At 42.9% G+C, this 22,300-nt stretch overlaps 3 protein-coding genes across 8 annotated transcripts in view; 1 reads left to right on the forward strand and 2 right to left on the reverse strand.

Annotated features, from left to right (window-relative positions):
- The window catches only part of Sec31 (COPII coat complex component secretory 31), a 34,972-nt gene extending 17,871 nt beyond the window's left edge, over positions 1–17,101 (forward strand). Inside the window, exons 1-14 of one of the 3 annotated variants that reach the window (XM_076305032.1) lie at positions 9,107–9,130; positions 10,098–10,310; positions 10,391–10,713; positions 10,789–10,886; positions 10,965–11,210; positions 11,284–11,577; positions 11,687–12,055; positions 12,139–12,259; positions 12,355–12,660; positions 12,740–13,845; positions 14,533–14,607; positions 14,703–14,945; positions 15,463–15,534; positions 15,601–17,101. In XM_076305032.1, the coding sequence (XP_076161147.1) occupies positions 10,108–10,310; positions 10,391–10,713; positions 10,789–10,886; positions 10,965–11,210; positions 11,284–11,577; positions 11,687–12,055; positions 12,139–12,259; positions 12,355–12,660; positions 12,740–13,845; positions 14,533–14,607; positions 14,703–14,945; positions 15,463–15,534; positions 15,601–15,789 (3,645 nt within the window). In that variant the 5' untranslated portion in view covers positions 9,107–9,130; positions 10,098–10,107 and the 3' untranslated portion in view covers positions 15,790–17,101. Of the gene's footprint in view, positions 1–9,106; positions 9,131–9,556; positions 9,697–10,097; positions 10,311–10,390; positions 10,714–10,788; positions 10,887–10,964; positions 11,211–11,283; positions 11,578–11,686; positions 12,056–12,138; positions 12,260–12,354; positions 12,661–12,739; positions 13,846–14,532; positions 14,608–14,702; positions 14,946–15,462; positions 15,535–15,600 lie in introns of those variants that run through there. The other 2 variants (XM_076305029.1, XM_076305030.1) reach the window with 2 other exon arrangements.
- LOC143143610 (polypeptide N-acetylgalactosaminyltransferase 3) lies at positions 3,292–9,293 on the reverse strand. Of its 2 annotated transcripts, none has more exons than XM_076305037.1 (11): positions 9,079–9,293; positions 6,106–6,412; positions 5,654–5,763; positions 5,407–5,587; positions 5,158–5,327; positions 4,882–5,049; positions 4,679–4,778; positions 4,120–4,529; positions 3,913–4,055; positions 3,586–3,852; positions 3,292–3,509 (listed from the first exon to the last, which is right to left on the reverse strand). In XM_076305037.1, the coding sequence occupies exons 2-11, from the start codon at positions 6,237–6,239 to the stop codon at positions 3,381–3,383; spliced, it is 1,812 nt and encodes a 603-aa protein (XP_076161152.1). In that variant the 5' UTR covers positions 6,240–6,412; positions 9,079–9,293; the 3' UTR covers positions 3,292–3,380. The 2 variants fall into 2 exon arrangements, with proteins under 2 accessions (XP_076161152.1, XP_076161151.1); XM_076305036.1 differs by lacking the exon at positions 9,079–9,293 and adding an exon at positions 8,530–8,828.
- Ints10 (integrator complex subunit 10) lies at positions 16,224–19,015 on the reverse strand. 3 transcript variants are annotated; one of them, XM_076305035.1, is made up of 8 exons: positions 18,761–19,013; positions 18,594–18,661; positions 18,245–18,488; positions 17,662–18,169; positions 17,115–17,431; positions 16,848–17,012; positions 16,513–16,771; positions 16,224–16,405 (listed from the first exon to the last, which is right to left on the reverse strand). In XM_076305035.1, exons 1-8 carry the CDS (start codon positions 18,959–18,961, stop codon positions 16,239–16,241), a joined length of 1,929 nt encoding a protein of 642 aa, XP_076161150.1. In that variant the 5' UTR covers positions 18,962–19,013; the 3' UTR covers positions 16,224–16,238. The 3 variants fall into 3 exon arrangements, with proteins under 3 accessions (XP_076161150.1, XP_076161149.1, XP_076161148.1); XM_076305034.1 differs by having other exon boundaries at positions 16,224–16,771; positions 18,761–19,014; XM_076305033.1 differs by having other exon boundaries at positions 16,224–17,012; positions 18,761–19,015.
- Between the last annotated feature and the right edge of the window lie 3,285 nt (positions 19,016–22,300).

A 22,300-nucleotide genomic window follows, 5' to 3' on the forward strand; every position in this document is an offset into this window, starting at 1 on the left:
CACCACGATAACGCACCGGCGCACAATGCGATCCTTATCCGCGAGTTTTTGACGAAAAACAACACGAACACTATCCAGCAGCCTTCAAATTCACCAGATCTGGCTCCCTGCGACTTTTTTCTGTTCAACCGAATTAAAAAACCGCTTCGCGGAACGCGTTACAGTACCCGAGAGGAGGTCATGACAAAATCGAAGACGGCTCTGATGGACATACCGAAAATTGAGTACCAGCGGTGTTTCGAGGATTGGATCAAGCGCTGGCGCAAGTGCATTGCAGTCAATGGGGACTACTTTGAAGGGGACCATATCGATTTGGACGAATAAATTTGTATTTTTGATTTTATGAATAAAGTCCTAAAACTTTTTGATCAAGGTAGGTACACCCACACACACGCCGTATGTATGTCTGTACACGATAAACGTACACGTGAAAATTCATTTTAAAGGAACTTTCGTCTCGTGCTTGCGTTTACTTTCTCCGCTCTCCTGCCACGTTCCTTCCTGGAGTGACCCCGTACGCGTGGGGTTTACTTCTTTTTTAGCGGAAAAGTTTCGAAACGCGTTCCTCCGATAAATTTCCACCGTGTGCGGTTAAGCGTTTCGTTAAAAGGGCTTACGAATGCCTGGACGCTTCGATGACACCGATTTCTGACCTTTTGCGTTACATGCGAACGCTCGAACGCTTCGTCGAAACGATCGTTTCTCTGCGATTTTTCTCAAAACACGTTTGAAAAAAGAATCTCGAGATGCATTTGACCGATTCGCTTGAAAATTTACGAAAATATTCCGTAAACCTATCCCAGCCAGGATCGAGTTTTTATCTTTACGAGCGCTTTTGCTTCTTTTCTTTTTGCTGTCGAAAAAACGGTCAAAGCGCAAGCATCGACGACGCTCGTTTTAAAAACTACCGTTTCATTCGGATGGAAAACTTTCGATCGTTGGGATCGTAGTTATTCGACTACGAGATTGTATTTAAAACGATTTACATTTTTTTCTACAATGTACCGACGTAACCTTTTACATACGTATATTCGCCACGTTATTCCGTAGGTTGGGTAGTTTTACTCGTGGAACTTGAAGATTGGTGTATCTCGAAAGATGCTCTTCTTTCTGGAAAAGGAACGTTCCACACCCCTTCTAGGAAACGAACTCGTAATTAACCGCGCGAAACACCGAGTTGTTCAGGATCGTAGGTGCGCGAAAACCGAAACGGACAAACAGCCGGTCAAGATGCCTCGTTTCCGCCTCTTCGCCGCAACAGCGCGTTTTTCCTCTCGTTGAATCGTCGATCTTCCGATCGGGAAGACTTTTTGCTCGTCTCTGATTTCAATCGATGTTATCTCTAATCGATCGTCCGAATGATCAACAGATTTACTAACATTACGGAACACTTGTTTACCATTGTTTTTACAATCTTCCGTCTTTTTTTTGTCCGTCCGATATCGGTCGAGAATATTCATCGAAGCTGTAAACTTGCCCGACGTTCGAACTCGTCGACGCGTTGACGCGATTTCTTTTTTTTGCAACGATGATCTTTAACGCACTCCTGACATTGTAACTTCAGCTTCGAAGACTAGAATTACAAAGTTGTCCTTTTATCACTTTTTATCATTTTATGCGGTTACCGCGATTCGAAGGTAATCGATTTCAACGATTCAACCGTCCTCCCGAGTACCGACAAAATCAAGAAGGCTCGCGTCGGTCTCGCTCAACGTTCCTCGCAGTTTCTCTCCTCGTGGAACGATACCGATCCATAAATAAAGGCTCACTCATCTCGGCCAAACTTGGCCTGGAGGTGATCGTATACACCGAACGAACAGGGAGACTAGGCCGCTTCGAGCTAAGTGGCTTCTTGGCCTCGCCGAGGACGTGACTTTGACCCAGATATCGGCAAAGTACAACAGACACCTCGATGGATACGAATTTGCGTTGTTTGTTGGACAAAATCACGTTGAAATCGCGATTCTCGGTACATTGTACAGGATGCGTTGTAAAATAATTTCGAGTATGTGGACGTACATGTTCTCACGGAAAAGTATCGCCTTAATATCTTCGCTGTTTTAAATAATCGCAACGGGCGTTGCTTGTAAAATTTGTCTTTTTTACCAAAGATCGACCGAATAATTTTCAGAGCAAAAGTACGAAGGTATCGTTTTCCGGTGGATCGGGATCGTAATCGATGAAGCGTTACGCAATAGCGTGTAGTAGTGACACGGTCTCGCTGTATCGTACGCAGAAAAAAAAGAAACAAATGAAAAAAAGAAAAAAAAAACAGTAAACGATGTTGTAACGCTACCGCTGACCAGAATTCAACGACACAAATCGATTCTCTACGAGACGGAGATTAAAAATCTAAAAGTCCGGAAAGCATCCGCGTTCGAAATCTTTTCGTTTTCTACGCACACGTATATAGTATTTCTTTCCTCCGGAAAGGAAAGCAGCGCGGAAAATGATGTCGGGAATCGCAGTTTGGTTCTAGATCGATTCGATGGAACAAAATTGCCCTTCGAGTCTTCTTCTTGCCTCCACCTACGAAGAAACTCTTGCTACCGTGTTTCGGAAATAAAATGCTTCTTTCTATTATTTAAAACGACAAAGATATCAAAGCGGTCTACTTTTAGCGAGCCACTTCGAATACGAGCGTAGATTCTTATTATACCCCGCGATAATTCGAACGCTGAAAATTCACAGGCTCCCAACTGTAATAGTTGTTCGCCGATTTCGCATTTAAATACGTTCGCTTAATATCGAAACGTTGATACGCAATTTGTCCATATTGTACGCGCGCAACGTCGACAACAATGCAACCTTGGCGACAATGACAATAATGATTCGTCACGTGTAACCTTAACCGCTCTGTGAATCATCAGCTGCGAACATCATCTTCTCCGAGATTGACAACAAATTACCTATTTAAGGAATTTCTAAATTAGTCCGAGAAAAAATGCACGCGACACACGTGCGTTGATTTCAGATGCCACCAAATCGGTCGATAGATTAGTTTCATCTTGTCGTTGATTCTCTTTCCATTCTTTTTCTTTTTCTCTTTTAACACAAAGGTTCCGTCGCGATGCGGACGCGTAATTATAATTACCTTACGATATAAATATAAATTTAATTGCATCTCGAACGGTGCGCGTATAATAAAAGTAGCAAAAATAATTTCTTAACGCTAATTTATGACCCTGTGTACGTCTCGCGTACATTTATTTACAATGGATTAAACATCCACGTGTACGAAAATAAGAATCGAGCAAACGGTACGTTTCTGTAAAAGTCACTAGAAAAATATCGTCTTTCTACATTTTCAGCCGTTCTATTTTGATAATGTGCTGTCGCGTTTCTCAATAATATTAAATAGAAAAACAATACTGGTACTATTATTTCCATGGAATTGATTCCAGCGTCCATTGCTGATCGACGTTTCTTGTACAGACAGATACCACAGGACCCTCGTTGTTACTCGATTGTAGACACATGCCGGAAGAAACGTGCAAAAACGTTTTTGTCTGAAGGAAAGCTAATCTGTATCGTAAATTTTTTTACACGCATAAAACTATACAGATCCTTGAATGTAAAACTTACTTGCTCGTTGTATCGCCATTTTTGCCTGTTATGACCACTACAAGCCATTATCTTAACCTTTGGTGTTTTGTGCCGAGTATCGTGATCCGGAGCATCCAAACAAACACTTTCATCGGTCATTACAATTCCATTTTTCGTCATCACGAACATTTGACTAAGTATCGGCCGTGGTATACAAGACTCGAGAACCGCGTATCCCGAAGGCTGCGAATACGTGCCTTTCGCGGTTGGTCGCATGATACATTTTTTCGTCGAGACGTGTACGATCTGGAATCAACGTTTCCGTATTTATAATATCCACTTGGTAGAGTAACTCGACTTATTTACCCGCCCAAAAAATCGATCGCTTTTCGGGAAGAAATGTTCCGGCCATACGTTATCCAAGTACCACTCGAAGCTCTTGCATTGCAATTTTTCGCGCAGAGCCAATCTGGATCGAACCGGCTGTTTGTCCCTCAATCTCGCCGCCTCTGCAACGAAACACAAAATACAGTAGGAACCTTACCGGCAGCCTCTCAATTACGATCCTGCTACCTGGATTGAACTTGAAGTAAAATTCGGCCCAATCGTCCATCCAAACTAGAGCCACTCGGGCAAGGTTTCCGTACAATATTTCTCCGACTCCGCCTGGAAAAGTGTACGGCGACGATTTCCGGAAAAGGTGTCCGACGTGGGAGCAAGGGGCGATTTCAACGCTACCGCCACATTGCCACACCCGAAACGATAATTCCAAATTTTCACCGCCCCAGATCCTCATCTGTTCGTCGTAGCTACCTAGCTCGAAAAAGTACTTCTTGTTCATGGAAAATAAACCGCCAGCCATGGCCGGCGTTCTGAACGGTTCAACGATGTTCTCGCGTCTCTCCGTCAGCAAACGGCCGTTCAACGTCAGCCATCGAAAATGCAAGTCCCAATTAAATGCTCCCCAATGCAACTCGAAAGACCTGTAAACGCGTTGCATCGATTTTTTGTTCGTTCGTTCGTTCGTTCGTTCGTTTTTTTCTTTTTTTCTTTTTTTTTTTTTTTTTCCACTTCAACATCCGAATACCGAATATAACGGCAATGCGGGAAAATATAAATAGATCTATTTTACCGAGTGTAACTAAAAGTGTCATCGTTTATTATATCGATAACAGGAGACACGACTTTCGTTCTGTTCTTAGCGACCGCTTCCAGCAAGGGTTCCAACCATCCTACGTGACATTAAAAACAACAATTACGATTGCGCTCCAATTTTGCTTCTTCGTGGCTCGTAGCACGTATATGCGTCAACGATAAGAGAAAGAGCTCACCTACCAACCGTGCATTCGCAATGAGCATCGAGGAACGTGAGAACTTCGCCTTTGGCTTCGTTCGCGCCCAAAAGTCTCGCATTTACCAAACCTATGCGCTTCCTAGAACGAAGAACTTTAGTAGGTACTCGCAAACCCTTCAGATGTTCATCTAGCGCGCCCTTCAAAAAATCTAACAAAGAAAAATGAGAAACAGAAAAGGAACATTTAATGCGGATAATATCGAAGGAAACGCGAGGCGAATAAAAATGGAATCGAAACCTCCACCGTTTCGTCTTACCTCGGTCGCTATCGTCGTCGACGAGAATAATTTCTTCCAGTAATTGTCTCGGTGACCTATCGATAACGCTGTGCACGGTCCTGAGCAATGTGCTCCAAGCTTCGTTATGGAAGACAATAATCACCGAGGTTTTCGGTAAACTGCCCAAACTCGTGTACCGGGAGACACATCTGTACGATCGTTCAATTACCGATAAACCGTATACACTATCGACCATGTAAACAAGAGGAAACCCGAACGGAAGATTACCCCTTTCTTCGAACATCCGGTAGAGATCGATTTAACGGGATTCTGTCGCTGGCCATCAAGTTGAATCGATTTATTTGGAAGAGTTGTTGCATACTGTAAAAATCCTTCACCGGCACGAGAACCGGGCTGCCATTCTTCCCCTCGAACGGCCGAGGATCGAACATATTTTTGTTAACAAGATCTACAAACCGAAAGCACGATGCTCGAGTGCGCAATCGCTACCCACTGTTACGTAAGCACCTAATACCTTTCGTAATGTTCGGAGTTTTCAAAGGATCCACGGAATCCCCGATGTAATGTCCTACAACCACGTGTATTCCTCTATGGTCTACGTAATCCCTTTGATTCTCTAAAAGTCTAAAATCAAGAAAAACATTAGACATCGTCGAATTCCCGTATCGCCCGTACGAACGATTCCTAACTCGGTAACCAACGATCCCCACAGGGATCGATTTGTATCGTACTACTATATTCGTCTCGAGCGTATTATCGTTACGCGTACGTACATTGTTCGGTATCGGCTAAGTAACGCGATTTCAATTTACCCGAGCCTCCCTGCGAGAGCCAATGATTCCTAACGACGAAACAACAAGGAAGAACGAAACTCAAATTACACCTTCGCACCAAGGCAACAAACGTGAAAAAAGGTCGTGAAAAAAGAACCAGGACGCTATTTTTGACGATACTTGTTGCACTCACTGCAGTGAAACGTAATCGCTGCGATCTTCGGTTTCCTGACTCTTCCTCGGCCAAACGAAAAATATTCCCGTCAGGACAACGATCGAAACAACGATCAGCCACGTGCGATGCGGTCTTCTCAATCGTGGCCACATCGCGATCCTCGTCGGAAATACACTGCCTCGAGTTTAACTAATTTTTAGAATAGTTCCGTTTATCTCATTGCCGGGAGAATTGGCCGTTATCGTTGAAGCCGGACTTCCATTATCACGGGCTTCTCACGACGGGTCATCGTGAGAAAAGAAAAAATCCCGACGTCTACCTTCGACTGAAACAAGTTTTAGAAACCGCAATATACTATATTTCGCAAACGAACAGCATCGTTCGCGTGCTCGCAACGCTAGCACTACCGGAATAAAACCCCCCAATTGCAGGTACACACTCTTTCACACGGATTCGTGCCGCCCGTGGAGAAAGTCACCAACTCCCGTTTCTCCTTCTACCTCTCCTTCTCCTTCTCCTTCTCCTTCTCCTTCTCCTTCTCCTTCTCCTTCTCCTTCTCCTTCTTCTTCTCCTTCTACTTTTACTTCTACTTCTAGTTCTTCTTCTACTTCTACTTCTACTTCTACTTCTACTTTTACTACTACTACTATTTCTATTTCTACTTCGCGATACGCTTCTAGTTGTCGTACGACTGGAACGCTAGATTGTGTTATTTAAACTTTACGATAGGTTATCAAAACCACAAGCAGATTATTATTCATTGAATGAAAGACGAGGTATAGGATAGACCGATCGTTCGATGGAAATTTCTGTTCCCCGACTCCGAGATTTTAGAGGGTCCTTACGCTCGTACTTGGAACATTGATACTTCTTTCTTCGTCTCGTAACGGAGAATCAAGAAAAAGAAATTTGTCACTAGGAATGAATTTATCGAAATACATATTACCATGTTCCGTTCAAATATTCAAGATTCCATGCATTCGTTCTTACGCGTTACAAAAGCTTTCCGTATTACGATATTACACGTATTTTTGTATCCTAAGAAACTATTCCAATTTCGCAGCCGATTAGCTCGGTGTATCACCCGAGACGAACATCCTTCGGGTTTCACCAAGAGGAGGTCGCTACGAGCGAAGACCAGAACAAAGATAAATGGAAACAAACTACCATCGATTTCTCTTTTTTTACCTGCATTATTTTTACAATCGAGATTACCGAACTAAGGAGATAGAGGGAATCAAAGTTTCATCGAACAATTAGCGAACAAGTAGCTTCTTTGTTTGCTCGGTCCCTTATTCCTCGCTTCGGTCACCACTGCTTGTTAGAAAAAGTGGAGGCTAAGGCTTACCGCACTTTCCCAATTTCGTCTCAATTTCTTTCGCAAAGTAATTACTCTGCACAATTACACGAGGAGCTCGAAGAAACTTTAATTCCATCTTCTTTTCGATCTTTGTCCACCGCAACCTCTTCGTGATAAGACCTGGTAATCGAACTTGGAATACTTTCTTAGAATACAAGAACAAATGTAATACCGCAAGAGAGAAAAAACTTTTGTAACGCATAAAATTGTAGAGAACATTACATATTTTAACGGAATGCTCAATTCGTTCCTAGTAATACAAACTTTTTCGTTTCTCTCTATTCGACTGCCAAGTGTTGTTCGTTCGATCGTTCTTTCTTCGTAATGCAAGATATTGTGGACTAGGCTCCGAGTATAACCGAGGCTTGGAAAATTTTAGTAAGGTGTTTCAAGTTCTTATCGATATTGGTGCAGTCATCCAGCGGTAGACACGGTAACTATTTCGCTATAAACTTGAGCGTTTCGTCGTCGAGAGCGCTGACCGTAAGATTTAAGAGTAGTACGGGTCGTTCGCCGCTAGGGATCTACACCATCTCGCTGCCAATTTTCTTCGTAAATAGATTATCAATCTAAATCTTAAACTATCATTTGTTAAATATATATCGTTACGTTTTCAGAACCAATTCCGATACGTATAATCTAGACACAAAATCTATTACGAAATAAAACGGTCGGCACTTCCACGATATTTTAATTCTATGACAGGTTGTTAACCCAATGAACACGTTCTTTCAAAATATGTATCGTATTATTTTAATAATTAATTCTGATGCGTCTAAACAATATTAAACAAAAGATTAAAATCAAAGGTACTACAATTTCGTGATACACGTTTAATAAATAATTTATAAGTTTAAATAACGCCATAACTAAAAGGGTATCGTAAAGGTAAAAGAGTAGCGACATTTGGTGATTTTCGATTCGTGCGGCATAAATCTGTGTCACGGAGTGTATACCTATTTCTTTGAAAATTCGTGCCCAATTTATCGCAGAAATTCACCAAACACGTGTTCGTAATACCAGTCAAAACGAAAGTAAAATCAAGATTTTAGATAGGTTTACGATTTACTTTTACAGCTTACCGCAATTTCTGTTAACATTACTTCGAGGATTCCATCAGCAAAGTACAAAGTGTGAGTCAAAAAATCCCAAATTTCTCTTCCAATCGAACGTGAACCAATGATGAGACAACTTTCTTTGTTTGTCTCACGATGAACGCCGTTTCCTCGACAAAATATATTATTTTTCACGAAAGATTACTTTACTCGTCGATAAATCCACATCGCGCACGATCGATTTGCTACTAGATCGAACACAGTCGGCGAAAAAGAAACACCACGCTCGTACTTACTCCGAATCCACTAGACAACTAGAACGAGCTTTAAGGAATTATTATGTCGTCGTAAATAAAACAGTGCTGTATCAAGACGATTCGTAACCCTACTCATTGTTAAATCAGACATATACTTGCTTTTTACCTTCTATTCGCAATACTGCGTTTTGCGTTCATTTGACAAGTTTACAAAAAATATTTTACCAAAATTTGTAAAAATACATAGTATTCTCGAGCCAATAATATTAACTGCGTCTTTTTTAAGAAATTTAACGAGAATCGTATTAACGAATCTTACCGTGTCGTGCATCTCGTATTGCTGATCGTAACGGACTTAACTATATACGTATGTATGTACGTAGGTGATAAGATATGATGAGTTTAAAAACGCTTGTAGGCAAACGTTCATTAACCGTTGGCTTAACTCCAATTGTTACATTAACAATTTCGTAAACAATTAACGATTACTATGTACGACTGTATACACGCACGAATACATATTGTAATATTTTGACGAGGTTAGACGCGCTGTCATACTGTTGATAAACACCTACGTTCAGTGAAATTTCATGGTACAGTCTGCTTGCAAACAATTTGAAACGAACATTAAATCATTTCTTCGAGCATGCTTTTACGATCGAGAATTTGGACTGCGTTAAAAATGGTAAAATACACGCAGTGGATGAATTTACGGAGTAGGAGGTAGATTTTTTTTATTCTTTTCGTAATAATCTCGAAGAGAACGATTCGTCGGAGCAGACCGTACCAATGGACCACGAACGTCGAAGAGGTCAGCACTATTCCCAACGTATGGTTCGCCACGTTGGAAGACGTTGACGGTTGACTGCTGCTTGTTTGACGTTAGGGAATCATATTCGTAAATTTCGTTCGATTATCGTTAATTGAATAGATTAAGGTGAGAAAATACCCTTTAAAGGAGTCATGTGTTTTCTATTCTATTTACGATAAGGGTACCCAATACATGTATAACACCTGTCACATTTTGAGATAGTTCTGGGTCGCTGAACTTTCGAATCGAGTATAATACTTTTGTAATATTATTTGTGTTTATAGAATTTGCATCGTAACGAGTTTATCGATTCAAAGTTCGTAATATGATACATTTTCGAACGTACTATTATTTACGGAAAATAAGTTGTTTCGTAATCGTTGTTTAGAAAAATTCGGATTACTTTTCGGAATACGTTAAATAAACGAACAAACATGACTCGATAACAAATTACAATATAGCAGTACGTCACTTTTTAAGTTGCTCCAATTGTTTGCAAAAAAATGTAAACAATATTTATATCCTAGCGTACCAAGAATGAAGGTAAAGGAGTTACTGAAGACAGTCAACGTAGCCTGGTCACCGCCTGCTCAACATCCGATATTATTGGCTGCGGGAACTGCGGCCCAACAACTTGATGCGAGCTTTAACACGTCCGCTACCTTGGATATATATTCGCTGAATTTGCAACAACCGGGATACGATTTGGAACTGAAAGCCAGTATCGCGAGTGACCATAGGTTAAACATGCCTTTTCTTTATACGCGGAAATGTATTATCGAGTACTTACTACAGTTTTACGCGCGTATAAAATTTTCAGATTTCATAAAATAATATGGGGTTCGTACGGTAATAGTCCAGCTGGTATAATTGTCGGAGGCTGCGATTATGGCACGATAAAGATTTATTCGGTAGCAAAACTGTTGGCCAACGATAGTAATTGTTTAATAAGCAGTCCGGACAGGCACACAGGCCCGGTCAGAGCATTGGATTTTAATCCTTTCCAAGTCAATTTATTAGCAACAGGAGCAACCGAAAGTGAAATTTACATATGGGACATTGTTAATACAACTACTCCGATGACTCCTGGATCCAGGAGTCAACCATTGGAAGATGTGCAATATATTGCATGGAATAAACAAGGTCCTATTATAATATTTAAATTATTATACACTTATATAAATTATGATTAACATTTCCTTATGCTTTCTTCTGTAGTGCAACACATTCTTGCCTCCACGTTCTCGCAACGCTGTGTCATATGGGATTTAAGAAAGAACGAACCCATAATCAAGCTAACGGATGCAAATTCGAAAGTAATTTTATTTATACTATTGTCGTGTTCGATGTTTGTAAATATTGTGCTCTCTACATTGACAATGTTGTAAACAAAGGTACGGTGGAAAGTGGTTCAATGGCATCCAGATGTTGCGACACAGTTATGTCTAGCATCGGAGGACGATCAGTCTCCTGTAATTGAATTATGGGATTTGAGGTTTGCAACATCGCCGTTAAAAATGTTCCAAAACCATCAGCGTGGAGTTTTATCCATCGCTTGGAATCCACACGATCCTGATCTGCTCTTAAGTTGTGCCAAAGATAATAGAATATTATGTTGGAATCCAAACTCCGATGCACCGGTAAGTTTCTTAACAACGAACGAATTTAAGTAATTTACATTTTGAATTTGTTCCTTTCGTTACCGCAACGCAGAACGGTGAAGTGATTTGTGAATTAGCACAAACGAATCAATGGAATTTCGACGTTTCATGGTGTCCAAGGCATCCAGGATTAGTCGTAGGAACTAGTTTCGATGGACATGCAGCAATTTATTCCTTATTGGGTGGACAACAACAGATGTCCGTAGAAACATCGAACAAAATTGTAGATTCCTTTCCTGGAATGGATCCCTTCACTCAACCACCTTCTATAATGCAATCGGAACCAGCGGTTGCATTGAGAAAAGCTCCGAAATGGTTGAAAAGACCGTTCGGTGCCGCTTTTGGTGTAGGTATTCCTTTCTAATGTCTATAATAATTTATACCCTTTCCACTTGCAAATGCAAAGTATTAAACTGGTAACTCTTCGTATAAAAACGGCGGTGAAATTTTTTTAGTTTGGCGGTAAATTGACAATATTTGAGAATCAGCCCGTTGATCCGAATTTACCTGCAAATTCAAATAGAATAGTTATTATATCGCAAGTGGTCACGCAACCAGATTTAATTCAACGTTCCAATGAATTGGAAGAGGTTCTTAGAACTGAACAATATAGCGATTACTGTAAAGGAAAGGCTGACAAAACGACTGACGTACATAGGAAAAAAATATGGAATTGTATGAGTGTATATTTTGGTGAAAACGTAACAAAAGAAATATTGGAATTATTGGGATATAACATAGAAACAATGAATAATAAATTGAATCAATTAGTTCCTCAAGAAGATATTAGCAACATTACAGAAGGTGTTGGTAATTTGAATAACGTAAGTTTTATTTAATGTCGTCTAGACTGCATTCGATGGACAATAAACTATGTTTTGCATATCGTAAAGTATCGTTCCTTCAGGTACTGAATGGGAACGTTATAGATGGAAGTGCGGCATTCGACGCTATTGCACAAGAACAGATTAAAAAGACATCCACGGTTACGTCGGCAAATAATAATCTTCAAATAAATGTATCCGATGGTAAGTTTTCATAATATGGACTTTCAAAATTCTCCAATCTCTTACTACTGGTTACGACCTGTTAAGAATTCGTATCTCGATTTAATGTGTCACAGATGAGGATGGGCTTATTACTCAAGCAATCCTCTTGGGAAATATCGAAGCCGCTGTATCTTTGTGCTTTGCCAATAAAAGGTACGCAGATGCGGTAATTCTTTCAATGGCTGCTGGACCAGACTTACTAGCACGTACCCAGTACAGATACTTTTCAGAACATTCTGGAGCTCTCAATTCTCTTATCAATTCATTAGTTAGTGAAAATTGGGCCGAAGTTGTAAAGAATACTGACATAAATTGCTGGAAAGAAGTACTAATTGGAATATTTACACATTCCAATCCACAGGAGCGATCTGTTTTGTGCGGTAAAAATCAAATTATACATTTTCTTACACGCGTTAGAATACAGAATTCGTGAATTTTGTATTTCTTTGAATGATACAGATATGCTCGGAGATCGTCTAGCGTCATCCGATAATCCAAGTCACAAAGAGCAAGCTCAAATTTGTTACATCTGTTCCGGTAATTTGAACAAAATGATCGAGTCCTCGAACGTTGATATCCAAGAGATCGTCGAATTGGTAATGATAATGCAGAAAGCTTTGGAAGTGCAAGGCATTCGTCAGACACGGATAGAAGGAAAAATTGCCAACATTTTGTCTCGTTATGCGGAAATGTTAGCGTCAGAAGGAGACCTCGATGCTGCATTGAATTATCTCGGAAATAGCGAAGACGAAAAGATTGTGATGTTGAAGGATCGCCTGTGTAGAGCTTTAGGATACGTCGAAGAATCGAAAAGCGTGGGAAAAGCGCCAGTGATGCAAAATTATTACGATCAATCGAGAAGGCCTTTACAGACTCTACAAAATCCGTTACCCATTCCGGAAGTACAAGCGAGACCTTTTACCGATTCGAACGTTCCTCCTACGAAACAATCCTTTCCACCACCTACGAATCAATTTAATATTCAACAGCCACAACAAAATTTTGGATTATCCCCTCTTCAGCCACACGTACAACCTGCTATTCAATACGACCAGTACCAAACGTCCCATTGTTACACGTCAGCACCCGTTTCTCAACCACCACCTCTACCACCTCCTACAACTGGATCGAGTGGAATCGGATCTCGACCATCTAGCGTTAAGCCTCAAGCAAGATCGAAATACCTGATAGATCCATCTGTGAAATCTACTACAACGTATAATCAAACTGGATTTCCTCAACAAACAATGCCATATAATAATCAACAAATTTCTCCAGTACCAGGCTACTCGTCCCCAAATACGTATCAGCCGCAGGTTCCTCTGCCCGCAAACACATACTCTGGACAAAATTTTACGACCAATTTAAAAGAACCAGAAATATTTAAACCAGTTCAAGCTAGTGTATTACCGCCATTGCAGAATCCATCGCAAAGTCAAATGTACGATCCAATTAGAACGCAACCGTTTTCACAAACTCAAGTTTATGGAAATGAAAACGTCTATCAACCGCCGTTACAACCTGCAGGATGGAACGATCCACCAGTCGCAAAAACTAGAGTACCAGTAAGTATTCATTAATCCATTATTATCGTAGTATATATCGAATGGCAATTCGCCGTACGCAATATTTTCGACCAATGAAATCTTTACGAACTTTGTACTGATGCTATCAATGTGTGTCTATGTGTATGTATGTATGTATGTATGTATGTATGTATGTATGTATGTATGTGTGTGTGTGTGTGTGTGTGTGTGTGTGTGTGTGTATATATAAAATATATATGTATATATATAAATATTTATTCAAATAATATAGCCAGTACTGGCATTATACACGAAAAATGAAATGTCTGCGGAACATGCTGGTACCAGGAAATGGAAAGCAAAATATTCAAAGAATGTGAACACGAAGGTAGACAATTATCAGATTGAGTGCTGTTTCAACTGTTTCGTAATTGCTATTTATTTTTTATCAGAATCTATTCGTGTTCTGAGTGTTATTGTATTCAAAAATTTTATTGAATCGATTGCAAAAATAACAGTTTAAATTTCGTGTGATATTCAATTAACCGATGCAACAGTGTGAAGTACACGAGAACATATTCAACCGCTTCGATACGAAAAATTGACATAATTGAATATTACATTTTAGAAAATATACAGTACAGATTGCTACATTTGTTGCTACAATTGCTTAACGAGGACACGAAACGTATCGTGCAAGCATGACGGGGTTAATTTTGTTTGCAGTCGAAACAGGAGTACCAGACTCAGAATCCTATTTTGCATCCGTTGAGAGGTGCTATACCGCAGCCTGAATCAACTGTAAGTAATATTATTTAAATATTCTAACGTCGTAGGTATTTAAACATTGTTTCTCCCTCTTTTGTTTCTTCTTCTTCTTTCTCTTCTTGTTTTAGGTTCAAGCTCAAGAAATGTTATACGCCGATACACAGGCGCCTTACAATCCGCAGCAATATAATCAGAGCGTTCCGAATATCGGTGCTCAATTTGCCAAACCATTGGAGTCTTTGCAACCAGCAACATTTACAAGAGCATCGGAACCTGAGAAACCGAAAGCACCGATACCGGAACAACACATGCATTTAAAAACAGTATTCGACGAATTGAAGAACCAATGTTACGAGAATGCTAAAAATCCGGTGAGACGGACAAATCTTCCGCTTGTACTATATAAACGTAGAATGTGCAGCTGTGTCACGCTGCAAGAATATATAGAAGAGTGTTACCGGACGAGTGGTACCATCGGGCAGGTAGTGATTCTACGTGCGAAAATAATTTGAAAAAAAAAAAAAGAATAACACTTTCCCGTTCGGAACTTGGTTTACGAGAAAAGATTGAGAGAGTTTGAAAATTGTACCACGACCATTTTCGCATTCGTTGTCCTCTGTAACATTTACATTTTGTGTTCAGTGTCCCGCTACAGTGATCGCGACGTATTACTCGATAATAATTAAAAATGTATCGAAACTCGGTGGCTACGTATTAGCTAATAATAAGAAACGTATCGTTTACACTACACTTTCAAACTCGATTTCCTCGTAAACGAAGCTTCAAACGAAAATGTTATTTGACCGATAGCACTCGTCCGGTAAGATCCTGTATAGACACGTATACGTACGGTACGTATAGAATGAATGGTGTTGGTTATTTTTTCAGCAAATCAAAAGAAAAATAGAAGAAGTGTCCAAGAAACTCGAAGTTTTATACGATTGTCTTCGAGAAAATAAAGTACGTATACTCGTTTCTTTATATTATAGGTAGAACATATCGAACATATCGACGTATATTTTGTAGTTGTCGCAAAATACATTGCAAGGACTTCATCAAATATCACAAATGATACAAAGTGGGAATTACACCGGAGGCTTGGATCTTCATACGCAATTAGTGTCGGGACCAGATTTTAGTCAAATATCTTCTTTTATGCCCGGGATTAAAGTATTATTGCTAAGCGCCCTTCAACTGAACGTCTATATTAGATAGAATGCAGCATACGATACCCAGAACGTTTATTCAGTTAATTAATTTTTATAAATCGAGACTTTTATAATCCTTACTAAACGAGATATTTAAGTTGTACGTCAGTGTCCGTATGGTCCGTATGGTCCATAAGAGGCACGGATAATTAAAACCGTTTGCGTACGAACTTGTCGCTTAATCGTATCGCAAAGAACGTAAAATTGTTTCATATATTCTACATTTGAAGATGGCTTTTCGAAATTCGATAGACTTGTATTATTCCTGTAGGAGTAAACAGCTGATTATGTAAGTAGTATGTAAAAAGTAGGAGGAAATATCGAAGCGAAGATTATCGAAGGGGTTCCCATAATGATCGTTTAACACCATAAATTGTGTATATAAGATATTAAAGTTAGCTTGAAAAAGAATGGTGTATATTTTTAAATAAAAGAAAAAAGTAATAATGGTAGAATTTATTGTATGATCAAGCTGTGTAGAATAGCGGCTTTTTCGTTGATAATAAACTTTTGCAATAATTCGTCCAAGGGATCGATTCCGTCGCGAGCTGCTTGCCGACGCATCGCTTGTTTGACTTCTTCGCGCACTCCTTTGTCAGCTCCGCGAGTAGTAATACGTCGAACTGTAATATTTTCAGAAGCGTATAATGCGTATAATGCGTATAATGCGTATAATGCGAATAAAGCGATAAAATTGTAACGCAAAAGGCGCGTTGTGGTAAGAATATACTTTGCAAAACTCCCGATGCCGTGGCTATGTCCAAAGATACACCGCCGCCATGTTCCGTCCAGAGATACGTCAGTTCCTCTAGAATATCCACGCATATAATGTAAGCTTGAAAGAGCGGATAGGTGAAAGAGCCACGATTGACGATTCTTTCGGTAATCGTGGACAAAGTACTGGCTTCTTGCGGCCAGTCGATTTGCATCAAGACCAACGCGTGTCCTATGGCCAAGTCTCCGACGCCGCCGGGCAAGGAAAAGTTCTCCTGAGGAAAGAATCACCGTCCGCGAATCTAGAAGAGCATATCGCAGGATGTTCGAGTTTGGCTCCGTTCTAATTACCTTTATGGCCGAAAGAAGGAGTCTACAACAATACTGTACGATAGGAAAACGAGCAATGGTCAAATAGTGCAAATGCCTGGCACATGGAACGGTCAAGTTATGCGATACTTTGCCAGCCGTCGAGGGCAGGGCGCCAACTACCAAGACTATGTACTCCAACATACCCTTGAAAAATATCGCGCAGTTGCGCAGGTTATTGTAAAACGAATAGAGGAATATATAGACGCATAATAGGATATAAATCCATAGTATAGTTGGTATATATACCTTATAATCTTTTAAGAAATAACATGTACTTGCTAAACGAAGATGAGCAGATAAACTACCTGCTTCTTGCGACAATCTTGCCAGTACTTCGTGATGCAATCCTTTGTACATGGCTAAATCCGTTAAAAAGGAGTTTAGCCAGGCATCCAATCGCAATTGCTGATTCAGTTTTCCTACTTCTCTTTGCAAGTAATCGGTACTGTGCAACAAGTCCCATAATTTAACGGCCAATGCGAGACCACTACCGCTGTAGTCACCGTCGCTGGTTACCGCGATTCCTCCGTTATCTTCTCTTTTGCGTTTTTTCAATTTCGGTTCTGTCGAAAGAAAGAAGGAAGGAGATAAATAAATAAATAAATAAATAAATAGATAGATAGATAGATGGATAGATAGATAGATAGATAGATAGATAGATAGATAGATAGATAGATAGATAGATAAATAAATAGATAGATAGATAAATAAATAAATAGATAGATAAATAAATAAACGGCAGAGGAAAGCGGGTAGGCGGTAGGGCTCGCGAATCGAATCGTTAACGTCTGACCTGCGGACGAATGTAGAGATTCGCCGAATGCTTCTATCAAGCAGTAAACGGTTTCGTCGTTGTTGATGAGGAGATTGTGTTCGTTCAATATTCGTAGCAGTACCACAACGGTGCACATCAATAATTGCCTGACCAGGAGCTCTTCGCACAAATTGGCAGCATGCACGATCGCATACTGGTGCAGTCGTTCGCAGTAGGAGTCTCTGTTCCAAGCGGAGGAGAACAAATTGCTCAGTTCCCATCCTAACTTTTTCCCAATTAATTCGACAACTTGGAACAATCTGTCCCACGGATGTTGAATCTGATTGTCTTGGGGTTGCTGTATATAGGCCAAATAAAATTCTACCGCCTTGCAGAGCAATCTCAAACTGAGTCGTGGGTTCAGTTCCACCGGTGCGGTGCCGAGGAGCGGCAACGCGTCGCAAGCCAACAATCTTCTGAATCCGTTGACGGCGCGACCGGGATGACTGTGTTTTTCTGCAGTGAGAAGAGTTTCTACTAAGCGCGGCTGAAAATGCAAGAAACTAAGAAGCGAAACAACTAACGAGACGGTCGTAAAAGTGTAAGAAGCCGAGATATTTACTCCGTGAGTGGCGATAGTTTGAGGAAATCTACGTAGCAGCAAAAGCAACAATTTACAATGTTCCATGGTATCTTCGCTGTGATCGGCCGTCATGACGAGCAGTCTGTGTTGAAGTTCTTGCGGTACGTGTTGGAACATTTGACACAAAAATTCTGCTTCGGGATCGCATTGTTCCAAGCGAAGACACGCGGTGACCGTCTCTATCTCTTTCCATATGTCACGATCGTCTGGAAAATTCTGAAATCTACGCGTAGATTTATAGAATCGTTGAAACGTACGGGAAAGTCGACGATCGATCGTTGAAAATGTCCTCCGGTTTAAGGAATATATAATCGAAAGAGTGACTCACATTTCGCTGAAACATTTAGCCGCTTCTTTGACGTTTTTCGAAAGCTTTTCGATTCGATAGGCTTCGAACTAACAAGTAAAAGCATCTTAAAATACTATCGACGGTTACCCAGTTTAGTTTGGTAAAAGATTATACGTAAAACGAGATGCGAATAATATCTTCCTAACCTGAACTTTTGCGCTATGAGGAAACAAGGATTTAGCGGTAATTAACCAGGATTTGGCGGCGTAAATGTCCATCGGTAGCGCGTCTTTCGCGCGCATAATCAAGTAATCTTCTTTGGACAATTGATTGTTATCCGTGGCGGAGGTTTTTTCCAACATGTCTCGAGAGGCGTCGAAGAAAATTGGTAGAAGCGATCGAAACATCTCCTTGGTCGGTAGAGCGCGAAACTCGTAGCCGGTAACCACGGAGAAGAAAGAAAGGGACACGGGAGTACTCGGACGGGAGTTTGGGTCTCGGCGCGGACATCTTTCGTCGAGTCGGAGACTCGGTCGTTTCGTTTCGATCGGTAAGAGAGGAGTCGCGCGTCCCTCGGTCCATCGACGGAATCGTAGAGCGCGATTCTAAATATCGTCGCCAGATGGCCGTAACTGTACGGATTTCGAATCGACGAGGGAGACGCTCGACGAGTTTCCGATGAAATTTCACGTATCGCGACTCGTAACGCGAAAGAGAGAGGGCGAATAGACGGAAAGGAAAACCGGTACGCGTTCGTTGGTCGATTTCGCAGCTATTCGTTGAACATCGAACGACTTTCTTTTTTCATCGTGCACGGCACACTCAATTCCCGATGTTGCGAAACAAGTGCAAACGTTTGGCTTGGTAACGAGGCCCGTTGCTCGTCGCAATTTGGATCCATCGAACGCCCGATGAAGGCGTTACTAAAATTCCCGGTAAATCGTCAGTAGGATCGACAATGTTTTCTCGGGCCGCTAAATCGATCGTGAGAAACATCGGTCAGCGTAAATATCACGCCGGCGAGGAAACCGTCAAGGTGGGTGGATCGTTCGAAAGGAAATTCTCCGATCGTTTCGCGATGGTAGCGATTTTGGTAAATAAGGTGGTCGGTTGTCGTAGATGGCCATGATCGGCGGTGCGGGAGAAGCGGGTCGTTCCCAGTCGCGGATCCCTAACCAGAGTTACGCGGCCCGCGACACCGCCGCAGCGAACGGATTCCCCGAGAGGAGCCTGCTCGGATTCCACGTGTTTTCCGACGGCGAAACACCGATTCTCCTGGTAAGAGTCGTTCCGTTTCGTTCCGTTTCGTTTCGTTTGGTCAAGTACCGCGGCGTATCGATACGACGATCGTGTTTCAGAACTCGCGCACGTTGACGATGCTGGAGAAGTCTCGGGGATCGGTAACGGTGGAGGAACGCGACGTCGGGGCTGAGGACACGATGGAACGATCGATCGGACGTTTCTCGAATCGTCGGTCGAAGGACGCCTCGGTACGTAAATCGGAGAACCGTTTTCTCGTTCCGAGGTCCCTGCACGCGCGTTCCTTCGTCGAAGAGAGGGAGACCGGCAACCGGGAACTCGTCGAAGCTCTGCGTCGGCTGCCGATCGGAGAGGAACCCGGACCGCCGGAGGAACCGGGGAAACCGAACGCGGCCGCCTCCCAGGTACGAGATCGCTCGAACCGCGATACGACGCTCGGAAAACACGGATCGACGCTTCTTTTCGATATTTCGCAAGTTTTCGCGCGAGGCGGTAAAATAAGGGAGTCCGTTGTCCGAGGGTTTGCAAGCTCTCGAGCTTGCTTTGTTTCGCGAGGAAAGGTTTTCGCGAACGGGCCGGGGGGACGACGAACGGGAACGAAAACGATCTCGACGCGTCGACGACTCGATCCGATGTTTCCATCGGCGAGCGTCGCGTTGTTACCTCGACGAGACGCGCGGACGATACGACGAACGTTCCACCGACACGGAACGAACGGTCAATTTTCTTAAACTCTCGTTTCTTTCGACACGGACGGAGAACGGAGAACGGAGAACGGAGAACGGAGAACGGAGAACGGAGAACGGAGCGTCGAGTCGCCGAGCTTGAAATCGTCCCTCCGTCTGTCCTCAGGGGGACAACGCGTACTCCGGCGAGCAACGAGGTCCTCGAGTTCTCGGTGAAACGGGGCCCGATAAGTTCCGGGACAGCGATATCCGTGGCCAGTGTCCCGTTCTCGCGACGTGTCTCGGCAAGAATCGTTCGAAAATCGCGAACCGTGCGAGGCGGCGACGGCTCTCGAGTTTCGCGGCATCGTCCACGACGGTGGGCTTCCCGAGGAAAAACAACGAGAGAGAGAACGATCTCCTCGAAGAGACCGAGGACTCTCCTCGAGCAACCTCCCGACGAGAACATCACCTCCCGGAGAGGCGAAAACTCGGGGGAAAACGTTCCAGCGAGGCGGGAAAACCGAGCAACTGGACGATACCGGCCGCCTTCTCGGACAAGAAGCCGACCTCGTTGTACGGCTCGGTTCCCCGCAGACGCGCGTTCCTCGAGCGGTTCGTCTCGAAAACCTTGGACCCTCGGAATCGCGCGTACCGAGCCTCCGCAACGAACCCTCCCGACGATAACGCGATCCTTCCACCGAGCGAATCCACCGAGGAAACGCCGCGAACCGCCACCCTACGAGAGCCGTCTCGCACGGTAACCGGGGACCAGGAAAACCCGAGGATCACGACCAGCACCACCGAACCCTGCCGGACGCGGATCAAGATCTTACCGAAGAAATACCGATCCTCCTCGAGCCCGATCTCCTACGATCTCGACTCTCTGTTCGCTACTCGAGAAGCGAGCCTCTCCTTCTCGTCGAGCGCGAACGAACGCGGGACCAACGAGGATCCCTGCCAGTGCCGCAGGAACGAGGAGATTTACGGAAAGTCCTGCAACACCCGCCGCGATCCGTGCGAGAGGATCGCCAACGAGGAAACTCACGGGAAATCCTGCAAACGGGAGAAAAAGTCCAAGAAGCCGAGGAGCTGCGCAACGAAGAAAACCGTTTCGCGAATCGATCTCGAGAAGAAGGAAAAGAAGGAGAAGAAGGAGAAGAAACGAGCAAAGGACCCTCCCAAACCGGAGTGTCCGACCGTGTTTCGAGCACCCGGTTGCCCCAACGACCGAAGCGGTTCTTCTTCTCGCCGAGGATACTCGACTCTCGCAAGGAGAATCGGCAAAGAGATCGACTCTCTCGAACCGTCGAACGAACGGACCTCTTTGTTCGTCCCGCCGCGTCGCTGAACCGATACAATATCGTTTCTTTTCCACGGAGCGTCGAACGAGCGACGTCGGCGATTAATCGCGCTCAAGATTTTTCAACGCTTTCCCCTCACCTTCACCTTCACCTTCACCTTCACCTTCACCTTCACCTTCACCTTCACCTTCACCTTCACCGACGTCGCCCGTAACCGTATTTTCCGCTCGACGAATCGAAAACGATTTTCGGAATCCGCGTACAACTCGCGCCAGGTACGCGGGCACTCGGTCGATTTTGCTTTACGAACGATCTCTCGAGATACGGTACCGTACCGTACCGTACCGTACCGTATCGAAGCGTTCGCTCGAAACACATTCGACCGCGAGATTCCTAGCCATGGCTCCACCTCCCTTCTGCCTCTTCCTCGTCGGGAGTATCTGAACGGCGAAAATCGATCGGACGATCCTCTCTACCCGCAGAGGACGAATACAGAGGGATCGGTACCGCGCGCCAA

Source organism: Ptiloglossa arizonensis, chromosome 2, assembly GCF_051014685.1.
Source record: "Ptiloglossa arizonensis isolate GNS036 chromosome 2, iyPtiAriz1_principal, whole genome shotgun sequence".
NCBI lineage: Eukaryota > Metazoa > Arthropoda > Insecta > Hymenoptera > Colletidae > Ptiloglossa > Ptiloglossa arizonensis.